The 15,068-nt window shown below is 37.5% G+C and overlaps 1 protein-coding gene across 2 annotated transcripts in view; it reads right to left on the minus strand.

Moving 5' to 3' along the window:
* The window catches only part of Nbas (NBAS subunit of NRZ tethering complex), a 340,725-nt gene that overhangs the window by 277,262 nt on the left and 48,395 nt on the right, over positions 1–15,068 (minus strand). For both annotated transcript variants that reach the window (XM_071601352.1, XM_071601351.1), the window contains exon 10: positions 5,881–6,019. In XM_071601352.1, the coding sequence (XP_071457453.1) occupies positions 5,881–6,019 (139 nt within the window). The remainder of the gene's footprint in view (positions 1–5,880; positions 6,020–15,068) is intronic.

The following is a 15,068-nucleotide window of genomic DNA, read 5'->3' on the forward strand; positions in this document are numbered from 1 at the left end:
CCCTTCTAAAAATATCTACTACAGACTAACTTCAATCAAGAGATGACTGGGAAAACTTCAATGAAAAAACTAACTTCAAGCATTTTAAAATGCATAAATGCGTATCTAAGACTAAAGTGGAAATGAGAGTCCAAAGTATGTGTAAATAGAATATATTGTGACAAAGAAATAATCCAAATAAAACGGAGCAGAAAGGGAAAGGAAAACAGAATAAGCTGATTTTTTATATAAGCAACTATTAGGAATTTAAGAATACAATAAAACTGACAAGACATTGGAGGATGCTGATAACATCAATAAGAATATTTTAAATAAAAAGATGGAGCTAAATTCCCATCTAAGTCAACTGGAGAGAAAATGGAAAGGACTAAGTTGGAAGCCAGCAGAGCCAACATGTGAACACTTTAAGGAAAAGAAAAGGGGCGGAGGCTGGAGGGCAAGGGGGGCGGAGAGTTTTATTACAGGAGGAACAAAAGCATCTTGTAAATTGGTAAATCCAGAAGACAGCAATCTTAGTGTAGGAGAACATTCTTCAATTATCTAGGCAGATCTAGAGGACAAAGGGAAGGCTTGGCCTTAGAGCAAGGACAGCACCTGCCATGACAAGAGAAAAGAGTACACACGTAAGGCCCCAGGCAGATGGTAAAATCTCATGGAAGATCTCTTCTCCTTATGCTTCTATTTTCTCAGAAAAATAGGATTTTTTTTTTTTTTTTTTTTTGTAAACAAGATTCCAAAAAGCCTGTATTCTTTCCACTACAACAATGTAAATTGAAAAAGCAGCAGCATCATATAAAAAGTAAATCTTAATTTTTATATATTTATCTTCAAGATTTTTAACTTAAAAAAATAGGCAATAATATTTGACCCTGTAGAGCATCTGAGTTTATCAAGTACTTTCACATACATTTCTCCTGTGGATCCTAGCCAAAGCCTGAAATGGCAAGGGATGAACAGGAATTCAATATTAGCCTCTGACTCTAGAGCCTGCACTTTTCCTTGGTCTTAGTTATTAAAATTTGACCTGGTATCTTTTATAGCTTATTGTACTTATTTGTGGACAGTTATACTAATATCTTTATATTCCTAACACTTGGAGCAGTGATAGGCAAGTAAAACTATCTCACATATGTGACACTAACATTAGTTTGGAAACTAGTCAATGCATATGCTGAATTTTTCATAGTTTCTCTTACAACCTAGCAGCCTAGGATACATGCCCCGCAGCATTTTTCAGTCAATATACCCCAGCACAACAGCAACTTTACAGATTAACAGGCATTTCAATGAGAACAATACCCGTCTCCTGACAAAAGGAGCTATAACAATAACCTCAAGTTTTTCGGAAGTGACACCTGTGGAGAACATTTTCAGTTTAGCTGCAAGACACACTTTAAAGCCACTAATTAAAATACACTTGCAACATTTCAAGAAGTTAATCATACAGAAGGGAATTCAATTTGCAATTCAATATTTTTCCTAACTTATTTTGTCAGGGCAAAAGCTATTTTCTTTTAAGACTTCAATACGAAAGCCTCAGGCCAGAGATGAGCAGTGACTATATAGCGCAGAGCAGCTTCTAATGCATCAGCAAGGAGCATAGGGATAGCACAAGAGAACTCCAAGAAGTCAGGAGAAAAATGGTTTCCTAACACGCAACTCCATGGCATCTCCTTTCCTGGAATGCACTGTCACAAATACGCCCGACTACGCTGTACGAAAACACTCACACTTTGCCTGCTTTCTCTCTCCTAGCATCTTCCACACTTACCTTTTCCCCCCTGTATTTTGTATTTTGTCAAATTTCATAGCTACAGCATTGTACAATGAGGCACCAGTATCCCTTTCATCTGGGTTGACCAATTATATTTTGTCACATCTGTGTATTATCTCCTCTATATACAGACTTTCCTAAAGATTATGTTTTGATTGAACCCCTGGAAAATAAGCTTAAGACATTATACTTGCTTTAGGCAGATTTGAGAGGAGAAATTCCTCAACCTCTTTACAAGATCTGCCCTTATACGTCTTACATATAAAACTAGAAGATGGATATGAGTTAATTCAGAGAAATAAACACAATAAGCTAGACACAAAAAATAATGAGTATGTATAAGTGACTCCTACCTCACTTTTATTTGATAGGATAATCAGAGTATAAATTAGATATGTACATAATTTCATATGGGAGGGAAGTGCTAAACAGGGCCACAAGAACTGGCCTATCCCCTCTTCCATCTTCAGTGCTTAGACTCTCATGAGCCTTCAGCTCCTTATCACTGCTCTGCTCCCCGGGTTCAGCAGGCAGCATAAATGGGTAGAATAGGTAGATGGTTAATAAATGGAAGTCAAAGCACAAAGCCTAGTACAAAATAAGTTGATCTCCAAATCTAAACTGATTCAAGGTCTGATGCCATATAAACCCATAAGTCATAATCACTTTTTTAAAAAATTTAAAATTAGTGAGAGGTAGTGTTGCACACCTGTAATCACAGTAACTCAGGAGGCTGAGGCAGGAGAATCTCAAGTTCAAGGTCAGTCTCGCCATTTATAAGACCCTCAAGTAATTTAGCAAGATTGTGCCTCAATAAAAATTTAAAAGGGTACACATGTAGCTTTTAGTGGTAGACCATTTGCCTAGCATGTGTAACACCCTGTGTTCAATGAATTAAAAAACCAAAAACACAACTTCATTGGATTAAATCCCATTCACACATTTCAGTATATACCAAGTGCTAAAACACAATGTTACTAATCAAAGAGTATATAATTGCTAGTATTTCTTTTCGAAAATACTTATTTTTCAATACCAAGTCATTGTTTTATAAGATTAAAGTCAATAACATTTTAACAATACATTCATCATTGAAATAAACAACCTAACACATTCACTTATATTGTGCCATCCTTAGATTTCTGTTTCTTCCCTCATCTGTAAAAGATCTAATTGCCCACTATGTAACAAATAATGTGGTAAATGCTTACTTTCATACAGCCTTCAGAAATACCCAAGATATGTAATATTACAAGATGGGTATTCAAGATGGTAAACGCAATCAGTACTCACCCATACACCTAGTTCTTCTCGCCCTTCTCAACACAAAGAAAAGTACTTACTGGTGTCCCTTTATAGCTAGAAAAGAGGTTATCTTCCAAGAATCCTTTCTTCACCATTTAGAACAAGTTGTCCAGAAGAATCACAGTATCAACATCAGGCTTTGCCACTGTGCAAAGCTTCATCACAGCTTTGCCACAAATAAGAAACAAACTTTCATGTGGTAAGCCACAGAAATTTTAGGACTTTTTGTTTGCTTTTCATTATTTATGTATGACAGTAGAATACATTACAATTCATGTTATACATGTACAGCACAATTTTTCATATCTCTGGTTATATACAAAGTATATTCACACCATTTGAATCTTCATACATGTTCTTCGGATAATGATGTCCATCTTATTCCACCATCATTTCTAACCCCTGTCCCCTCCCTTCCCTTCCCATCCCCGTCCCCTGACAAAAGGAACTATAACAATAACCTGTAGACAAACCTATCTATTCCTCCCATGCTCCCCCTCCCTACCCCACTATGAATCAACCTTGTATCAGGAAACATTTGGCATTTAGTTTTTTGACATTGGCTAATTCCACTTAACATTATGCAAATGCCATTATTTTATTCTCTTATTGCTGAGTAATATTCTATTGTATATAAATGCCACTTTTTTAATCTATTCATCTACTGAAGGGCCTCTAGGTTGGTTCCACAGTTTAGGTATTATGAATTGTGCCGCTATAAACATTGATGTGGCTGTGTCACTGTAGCATGCTGTTTTTAAGTCCTTTGGGTATAGACTGAGGGAGAGGAATAGCTGGGTCAAATGGTGGTTCCATTCTCAATTTTCCAAGCAATGTCCATAATGCTTTTCATATTGGCTGCACAAATTTGCAGTCCCATCAGCAGCTTATGAGTGTACCTTTTCCCCCCACATCATCGCCAACACTCGTCTTCATAATAGCTGCCATTCTGACTAGAGATGAAATCTTAGAGAAATACAAATCAAAACTACACTAATTGCTAGTAATTATGAACATTTTTTCATCTATTTGTTGATTATATATTATCTTCTGAGAATCCTTGGCCCATTTATTGACTGGCTTGTTTTATTAGTGTTTAGCTTTTTGAGTTCTTTATATACCCTGAAGATTAGTGCTGTATCTGATGTGTGAGGGGTTAAAATTTGCTCCCAAGATGTAGACTATTTACCTCACAGATTGTTTCTTTTGCTAAGGAGAAACTTTTTAGTTTGAATCCATCCCATTTATTCATTCTTGATTTTAATTCTTGCACTAAAGGAGTCTTAAGGAAGTTGGGGCCTACTTCCACATGGAGATTAGGGCCTACTTTTTCTTCTATTAGACGCAGGGTCGCCGATTTTATTCCTAGGTCCTTCCTTGATCCATTTTGAGTTTTGTGCAGGGCGGGAGGGGTTTAATTTCATTTCCAGTTTTCCCAGCACCATTTGTTCAAGAAGCTATCTTTCCAATGCATGTTTTTGGTGCCTTTGCCTAATATAATTATAATTTTGTGGATTAGTATCTGTGTCCTCTATTCAGTATAATTGTTCTACCAGTCTGTTTTTATGCCACTACCATGCTGTTTTTATTACTATTGCTCCATAGAATAGTTTAAGATCTGGTATAGTGTTGCCACCTGCTTCACTCTTCCTGCTAAGGATTCCTTTAGCTATTCTGGGTCTTTTATTTTTCCAGATGAATTTCATGACTGCTTTTTCTATTTTTTTATGAGGAATGTCATTAGGATTTTAATTGGAATTGCATTCAATCTATATAGTGCTTTTGGTAGTATGGTCATTTTGATAATATTAGTTCTGCCTATCCAAGAGTAAGGTAGATCTTTCCATCTTCCAAGGTCTGCTTCTTGACAGGATTATCTAAATCATCACAATACAGCCTAGCCTATTACTACTATAGCCTATGAGAGTACTATCATCTAGGACTTGAATGTCTTCCAAAGGACCACTAAAGGTTTGGTCCCCAGCTCATGGCAGTGGAACGTTTTGGAGGTAGGACCCAGTAAAAGGAAGTCTGGGGAGTGTACGCTCGAAGGGGCTATTGGGACACTGGCCTCTCCTCTCACTTCCCGATGGGCCATGAGATGAGTAGCCTCTTCACCATGTGTTCCCACCATGACTTACTGCCCTAACAGGGACAAGCCACCATCGTGTAAAACCTCTGAAACTGAGCCAAAATAAGTTTTTCCTCCTTGTAAGTTGTTTATCAGTTTTTTTTGTTTTTTTTTTTTTTTGCAGCAACAGAAAGCTAACTACCCCAAAGGGTGTCTGACGCAAAACAGAAGCCCAATTAATTATAAATAACAAATAATTCATAGAAAAAGGAATAATATTGAAAGGAAGCACGGCATGGCAGTTAAGAAAACGGACTGGTGAACTTCTGAAGTTTCTATTCTGATTTTACCACTTGCTAGCTAAGTAGCCCAGGGCTACTTAACTACAGTTTTCTTCAAAGAGTTACGTAGGTAAGCTAATACATGCAAAAGCATTCCACATAGTTGCCATAACATAAAAGGTGCTTGATAATTTTTAATGTCTAAAAAGGCAAATATAAGTAATCAGACTACTCTTAGGTTGTTTTTCTAATCTCTGAAAATATTACTAAATAAAACCAGAAAAAATTCAATACACTCTGTTCAACTTGATATCTGAAAGAACTGAAATTGAATTAGCACTAATTAACCTTCCTCATTTCAGAGGAAATTATTTCTTCCATTAAATCATAAAAAGGGCTTATTTGTGTAAGAACAATTAGAAAAGTAAAAGGCTGTAACTAATGCTTACCGTGGTGACCCTATCTCCACCATCAGTGACCTGCTTGTAATAAGGTGATCCCGAAAGAACTCTCCATGCAGAAAGGCCACAGCCAGCTGCTGTTGTTGGGCCCATGTCTGCAGTCTCACATCCACCAACCAGAAGAAGTCTAAACATGAGACAAATGGAATTGATGAACTGCAAATATGAACAACATAACAGAAAAATACCAAGTACAAAAAAGCTTCTGCAAAGAAAATATATAATAATTTAGTTAAGTTTAGAAACTTTCAGACAAAACAATGAAAAGAAAACCAATTGGACTGTCCCTTTCACTTGAGAAGGAAAGCCTATACATTCAAGCACCTGAAATCAGATGGTACCTGAGAAAGGAAGGGAAAAGATGTCTTAAGGCTGGCAACAGCACATTGGAGAAACTGCCTGTGTCCTAACAGTAAGCATTTGTAGAGTGATGACAGAGTGGCAGAGCAGTAACTGAGATTGGGAGTCTACAATGAGACCTCATAGCTGTGGCATGCCTGCTACCTGGGAATGTTCCCGGTACACAGGCCACAGGATGCCTAGCTGCTATAGTGACCAACTGCCAGAGGAGTCTCCCTGCAAGAGTTTTGTCAGCTTAGGCCTTGATCTCATGCACATAGCTCCCAGGGATAAAGAAATTCTCATGCAAGACAACCAGTGGTTCACCAGTTCTGATACTCTTGCCCACTTAATAGTAACTTTAAACAATGGACCTCCTTGAGTACTGCACAAAGAACATTGTACATTGCAACTATGGAAAAGCTGCATAGCTGCTTCTAGTTCTGTAAGTTTCATGAGTACAAAGAATAATGCTTGCATTGTCTTTAACCTGATAATGAGACATGTAAATAAAGATTGCTGGTGTAACTTTTTTTTTTTTGCACTAGGGATTGAACCCAGGACCTTGTGCATGCAAGGCAAGGCAAGCACTCTGCCAACTGAGCTATACCCCCAGCCCAGATATCGTAACTATTTAAGTATGCTTCTCCATCAGAGAGCAGCACTCCACCTGATCCCAGCTTTACCTTCATATCTGCATGTGTGAGTATTTTATAAACTTCCATCACACCTCGCCAGCAGCAAGCATTAACAGTTGTGTGGCTTCATATAGATACACGTATTAAATGACAGCAACATACGTGATGCACTGAGGGCACAACTTCAACACATCCAAAAGAAATGACAGCTGTGAGTTCTTGAGGCAAAGAGCCATGTGGCAACGACTCTTTAGAAGACTGCACATTATGATTGGTGTACTTTTCCGTGAACCAGTCAACAACTGGAGACAAGTTACCAACACGGCAAACAGCTTAACATATACTAAAAGTTAGAAGATGTTACTGGATTAACATTATATAAACTGAGCTGACTAACAATGGAATTTAAATAGCCAAGACTTTTTGCAGAACTCAAAATCCATGAAGTCATTTAAATGAACTTTAATCACAGAAACACAACTTGAGCCTTCACTTATAGCTTTCTTCCTATTTTATTATGTAGAGCTCTTACAACTTTACCCCAGCAAATGGAAAATAGCAAATTATGAGATGACAGCTTGAAACAACCTGTTTAGGTTGTTTCTAACCTAGGCAATTCCTTAGCACAAAAACAATTAACCTGTTCCCACGGACAAAAGATTTTGATCCAAAGTCAAGCTAATAGTACAAGTATTACTTGGCCATAGCACTCATTCTGTTCAAATAGATGACTGCTACAATAAAGTTATTTCCCCAATTTTATCTAGTACAGATGAAATTATACTATCCCTCTAACCTAAGTACCAATTTAGACAAAACAGATGAAGAAAAATGTCGTGAACAACACTAAAAAGACATGACAATCTAGAAGTTAGAAACATACAAGAATCAATGATGTGGTTTCTTAAGAACTCATACAGCAAGAAAGCAGAAGAGAGGGAAAACAGAAAGCAGAGATCAGTCATCTCAGCAAGCACAGGCTGGTATCTGAAGATATAGGCAATTATTTTTCTCTGAATATAATAATGGTATCATTCGGTAGAGTTCTTATTTTGTAGAAATACTGAAGTGTTTACAAATAAAACATGTTGTCCAGGATTTACTTCAAAATAGTTCAGGTGAAGGGATATCTGGGATGAAGATGAAATGAGACAGGCCATGAGCGGCTGAAAATTCAATGGTAAGTCTAGAGCTTTACAAGAATCCTACTCTATTTGTATGTGCTTCAAATTTTCCATAAAGAAATTTTTCCCAGAAGTCCAGTTACTAGGATAAACTCTGAATAGAAAACAAGTAACTCTGAATATTTATAGTTCCAATTTAATCATAATATTTTTCAAAGGAAAAAATACACTTTATAAAACAGCTTTAAAAACCAGTAACTTATAAAAATTACACTAAGGGATGGGCATGGTGGCACACACCTATAATCTCAGCGGCTCAGGAGGCCAAGACAGGAGGATCGCAAATTCAAAGCCAGCCTCAGCAATGGCGAGGCACTAAGCAACGCAGTGAGACCCTGTCTATAAATAAAATAGGGCTGGGGATGCAGCTCAGTGGTTCAGTGCCCCGAGTTCAATCTCTGGTACCAAAAAAAAACCCACCACTAAGAATACTCAACAAATCCCCCCAAAAGGCCATAATGAAACAAGTCTTTGATAACTGAAATAAGTACCCTCTCTGATCAATTGCAACATATATATTAAAAATATGTATACTATGTTGAGTATTTTAATGTATTCAATACATAATTTCTATTATATTAATTGTATTTATAACAACAAAATATGAAACTCTTATTGACTACTGAAGGAGTTAGAGGGGTAAGAATTCAAATCCCTTATCTCCTGGTCTTGGTCCTGGAAGATACTTCCTCTCCATGAATTTTGACAAATGACTGTGCATAGATTAAATTGGCTACTACAGATAAGCTCACTGAGAACAGAAGAGATTCAGTACCTGCTTCCCACTATTTTTATCTTAGTCAGCTTTTTCACTGCTATGACTACAGGATCTGACCAGAACAACTATAGGGGAGAAAAAGTTTGAGGACTCATGGTTTCAGAGGTCTTAGTCCATAAAAAGGTGGCTCCATTTCTCAGGGTTCAAGATGAGACTGAACATCTTGGTAGAGTGTGTGGCAGAGGGCAGCAGCTCACATCATGGTGACCAAGAAGCAGAGAAACTCCACCCACATACAAATATACACAAAGAGACTATGCCCTAGTTCCCACCTCCTCCACCCACACTCTACTACTTCAGTTACCCCTCAGTTAATCCCCATCACGGGATAAATTTACCGACTGGGTTAAGATTCTCACAACCCAATCATTTTTCCTCTGAATTATCTTACATTGTCTCACGTGAGCTTTTGGGGGACAACTCACATCTAAAACCCTTTCCTCCATTCATACCAGACTGAAGAATAAGTGGAAAAGCAAGCAGAATGATGACCCTAATCATGTGTTGTTCTCCACTGAGAGGGCAGCGTTGGGACATCAGCACTTCAGCATTCCACATGCATTAGAAGAATGCACATGTGCACATATGCAAGCAGGCTTGACTGTTCACATGTTTCAAGGGAAGGACACTGAAATGACTCCACACACGCACAGAACAAGTAACTATTAACTACTGTGTGCAATAACAGATGAGCAATATATGCGCCCTGCATTCCAAAGCTAAGAGGGCAAAGAGCAAAGAGCCAGGGGAAGCATGGAATTAAGTGGCATAGATGACAACTGGTAGGTGATAAGAAAATCCTTCAGTAGACTGAAACGGGCTTAAGTTATACATGCCATGGAAGATCAACCTCAATTCAAGGCATCAATTTAATCCATTTGTTTTCAAGATTCATAATGTTGGCTAAAGCTAACTTACAAATGATTAATAAAAGCAGGCTAGCCGTGATGCTTGGCCAAGCAAATAAACGTTCTCCAACGTGTTCGCAGTGTTTATAAGAGGCTTCCAGGGCAACAACGCAGTGGCCAGTGAAGAATTAAGTTCCATCGGTAAAACTATGCAATTTACATCAAGTCAGACAATGGAAATAAGACAGGCTTCTCAGGCCCAACACAATATACTCAATAGATGTTTCACAAGTGACTGAAAAGTTCAGTCTCCAACTTTCTCCTTAAGCAGCACAGAGTGAAGGTACTATAGAGACTGTCATGGTTTGGTTTGGATATGAAGTGTTCCTCCCCACCCCCACCCCCCAAAAAAGTGCCTGTTTCAATGCAGGAATGTGATTGGATTAGAACTATGACCTAATCGGTCCATCCCATTATGAATAGGCTGGGTGTTAACTGTAGACAGGGGGACCTGGCTAGAGGTGAGTCACTGAGACTGTGCCCTGGAAGGCTGCATCTTCCCTGTGGCCCTTTAACCCCATCTATTTCCTGATCCTGCCATGAGCAGAGCAGCTTTCCTTTGCTAGGCCCCTCCCCCATGATGTGCTGCCTCATCTGGGGCCAAGAACAATGGAGTTGGCCATCTGAACTGTGGCCTCTGAAACTACGAGCCCCAAATAAACTTGCCTTCTTCTAAGTTGTTCTTGTCAGGTATTTTGGTCACAGCATTGAAAGGCTGGTTAAAAGAGACCCCCATCTTTTCTCTTGCCAGGTTTCAGCAAATGAGATGGAAAGCAAAGGAGCACAGCAACGGGGGTAGAAGGAGGCGAGAGTCATCATTAAAGAGGGCACCAGAAAATGTTTAGCCAAGAATGCCATAAGAAGAGCATCAAGAAAGTGCTTGTGAGACGTATGAGGACATGAGTGAAGACACAAGAGAACGCCTTCTCCTTTGGACTGTCGATACCTTCAGGCTGACAGTTCCTCTTAATGGAAATCTCAAGCAGTTTCAAATAAAATCCTATGCGAATATTTTACAGAACTGAACAAACCAATTTAATGAAATTAGGCAAACATAAGATTCGCCTGAGAGAATGTCAACTCAGTCCCCACTGATCAGTCTTTCCCTTGCTGAGCTAGCCTTTGTGCACTCTGACCTAGAAATATTTTCCTGCCCTTGCATCATTAAGACATTCTCCTTGAAATTGACTGCATTAAAAATTAACCATATTAACCTGGCAAGAGAAAAGATGGGGATCTCTTTTAATCAGCCTTTCAATGCTGTCACCTCAATCTATAACAAATAACAAATCATATCCAGGAGAAATTATCCATAACACATAAAATAGCATGTTAGGGAGAATTTATAAAATCTTCCATCAGTTCAAAAGAAAAATGAAGAATAAGGAGAAATCCAAAGGACAATAATACAGATTAACATAACAAAGAGCTACACCAACTATCCTGTAGAATGTTTAGGGACAATGCAACTCTTAATACACTACTAATGAGTTTGCATTGAGAATGAAGATGTTTAGAACAATAACAATGTTTATGAACAACTAGATTGCATTTACAGTGTAAAGATGGCAAATGTAACTAATTGAAAGGTCACACATCAAAATCATCATAGCTACCTGTAGAGAAGACCAAGACAAAGGAATGGAGCAGAAAATTGTACTTTTATCTCTCATTTATAGATCTTCATGTGTGAATCCACCTAGATGCACACACAGATGAGGTAAAAAAAATTGTAAATTTTATGTAGTAAGTACTTAGGTATATATTATTTTTTTAATTTCAAAAAAGAATTAGAAATGCTGTGTCTCACATTAGGTACGTAAACTTCTGAAGTTAATGATGTCCAGAAGACAAAAATTTAATAAGTTGGCTTTAACACTGTATCAACCCACAAGTCTAGCCAAATACAAAAAAAAGGAAATTAGCATATATTTTGCTGTGACATTTGGAGGTTGTTTATACATTAATGGTTAAACCTTAAGCATTTTCTGGCTTACTACTGAAATAACTGACAGATTTTGGTAGAAATTAAGTGCAGAAACACAATAAGAAAGCAATTCATACTGTGAATTTGCTACTGCATTAAGTTCTTCCACCAGAATATATATTACATTTTCAACTATACTGAATATTAAAGTGCTAAATTTCAGAATCACATGTTGAGTGAGGCAATTTGAGGGGGGTGAATAACAGGGTATTGAACCCAGGGTCACTTAACCACTAAGTGATATCTCTAGCCCCTATTTTTATTTTGAGATAGCATCCTACTAAGTTACATGGGGCCTCACTAAGTTACTGAGGCTGCTTTAAAAACTTGCAATCCTCCTGCCTCAACCTCCTGAGTTGCTGGGATTATAAGTATACACCACCATGCTCGTATAATTATTTCTATTCTTAATCATCAGATAGACAAAACAATTTCTAGAGTATCAATTAAACTCTCTATACTAAAGTACATGATATGTAGGAAGTAACAAAACTATCTACCGATAACAAACAAAACAGGAAGCAAAGTAATTATCTTTCCCTAAAATCTTCAACCTGGAAAACAGCAAGAAATGTTATAAGTCTAGAAATGAGGGGTAACAAGTTGCAATATCTTTAAAAAAAATTAACTATAATCTTGAGACATTTCTTTCCCTCCCTTAGTAATTACTGTACACCAACTATGTACAAAGCCATGAAGAAATTGAAGAAATGCCCTAATAGATCATTTCTGATTCTCCTTGGAATCAGTTTTCAATGTAACTCTCATCTTCCATAGTTCACCAGTTTCAAGTGGCATGCTGCTCAGGGGGCAGAGTCTTTGACATATACTCACACGGGAATGAACATGAGCCTGGCTCATTATAGGTGAACTAACTAGGAACCACTGACCACAGCTGTATAGGACCTCTGCAGCAACCTCTGTAGTATGTACAAAAATAGCCTGCAAGGCATATTAAGTGCATGGAAGAAGTCAAGAAAGGCTTCACAGGGAAGCACTAGCGAAGGGTTCACTCGTTAAACAATTTCCCAGACAAAAGGTGAAGTAAGAAACACTAAGCCAAGAGAACAGGAACAAGAGCTGAGGCAATAAATGGTGTTCGGAGAGTATAAGAAACACTTTTGTTAATTCCCACATATCATGTACTTTAGTGTAGAGAATTTAATTGATTCTCTAGCAGTTGTTTTAATTTATGTCTATATGAAGCAGCAGCAACAGAACAGAAAGTTCAGACAGGTCCTTTGCAACACAAACACCTTGCTCATTTTCTGGGCATTTATGTTCTGTCTTTTTTGATATAACAGCTACTTATCCCTATCTAAACTTGGAGCCATTTTGAGGAAGGGACTGTGTCCAGTTCATCTTTGTATCCTTTAAAACATTTATTACTGATGTTCCACTCAAGTAGCATTTATCTGGGCACTATGTGAAAAGAAATATAGCTACACAAAGATAAGGAAGACAATCCTTGTCCTTGGCTTAACCTCTCTAGACTTCACCTTTCCCATCCAAGAAATGAAGGAACTGAACCAAATGATAGATGAAGTCCATTTTAGTGCTGATACTCTACAAATCCAAAACTCAAAGCAGGAACATAGGTATCAAGGAACAAGAATAAACTGATGAAGAACGAACACGCATGCACACAAGTGAATTAAAAGATCCAGAATAAAGGCAGAGACCAGAGAAGAACAGGAGACAGTAACACATAGGTGGTCAAAGCTGAGAAAAGTACAGACAGGATGCAAGTCCCTAAGCATGTTACAGTAACAGAATGAAAGTTACACTAAAATTATTCCTAACTTTTCTTGGAGTCAATTATTAAGACTTTTCAATTTAATAACTGTTGAAAGAATCTGCCATCTAGTGGCTTAAAACTCCTTCAAACCAAGGAAGTAAGTTCAAAATAATTTCTGTATGTTCTATCCAATGACCAGCATGCTTAGGTCATACAATAGGAAAAAAAATGAAGGGAAAACATACTCCAGGTCCCCAAATTTGGGAGTTGGGTTATGGCTCTGTGATACAGCACTCGCCTGGCATGTGTGAGACCCTGGGTTAGATCCCCACCACCACAAAGGAGAGGAAAAAAGCTTAAACACCAGATTGGTCAAAGTAAGAGCTCAAATGTTATCTAATATCTCAGAGCTAGAAGCCATTCTCTTTTGGAAAAGCAAATATTCCTAGTTCATTTTAGTATATCGTAAACATTCTTTACTACATAAAAGTCCAGCCAGTTTGACATTTTAAAATTCTACTTAAATTTATTAAAGAATAAGAATAATACCATGACCCTTTACGTAGCCATTCTGGAATCACCAGGCTGAACATAAACCTCTGGGCCACTCCTCTAGCGCCTGATTCGGTAAGCAGAGGGTGGAATCAAAGCCTCTGAATTTCTATAGCATCCACAGTGATCTTCAAGCACCATGCTTTGAGATCTGCTGCTTCATAGCACCCTTGAATATATTATGAGATCTAGAAGACATTTCATTAAGGAGTCAAATTATGAAGCATTTAACTATTTAATCAATATGTGCTTATGGATGATCATAGAAAGTTAATTAAATGAATAATTATTAAAACAAGGGAAATTTTTTTTTGGACTCCTTAGTTGAATAAACAAAACATTTTCCTGGCAACTTGATAATTGAGCATTCAGTACACTTAAAATTGAGTAGTGCCTGGCTATCAATTCCTTAAAATTTAGAATTTGAATCAAAAAGTATGGAAAAAAATGAAAGTTCATTACTCCTTTCTTTGCGCCACCTAAGCAGAGCTAAATCACTTATTCTGAGATGGCATAGACTTGGGATCAGCAGATGAGTTCTCAAAAACAGGTCATAAATATTTCAAGCTTTGTGAGCCACCCCACCTCTTTAAAAACTATTCATTTATGGTATAAATAAAAACACACAGCATTTTTTTTAAGTGTGGCTATGTTCCTAAAAACTTTAAGGGTACTGAGATTTGAATTTCGTATAGTTTTCATGTGTCATAAAATGTGTGAGTTGTTTTTCAAATGTCTAAAAAATGCAAAATCTATTCTTGGAAACAGACTGGGCTAACAGTCTACAGGTGTCAGCCACTTTCAGAGAAAAGCTCCCTAGGCATAGAGTCAACGACATGAGTTTACCACCTAATACACCATCATAGTTTCATAAGCCTTTGGGAACTTCAGTTTCTCCATACACACAACAGCAGTTGTGATACCATGTCACAGAACTGTGATGACTGAGATTTAGCATATATAAGCATCTGGTGAACAATAAAGGCTGATTTTCAGTTAAAATCTTAGATCAATGTATAATTGATTTCTTGAAGTTAGGGAGTGTTTAAGTT

Source organism: Marmota flaviventris, chromosome 14 (genome assembly GCF_047511675.1).
Source record: "Marmota flaviventris isolate mMarFla1 chromosome 14, mMarFla1.hap1, whole genome shotgun sequence".
Classification (NCBI taxonomy): Eukaryota; Metazoa; Chordata; class Mammalia; order Rodentia; family Sciuridae; genus Marmota; species Marmota flaviventris.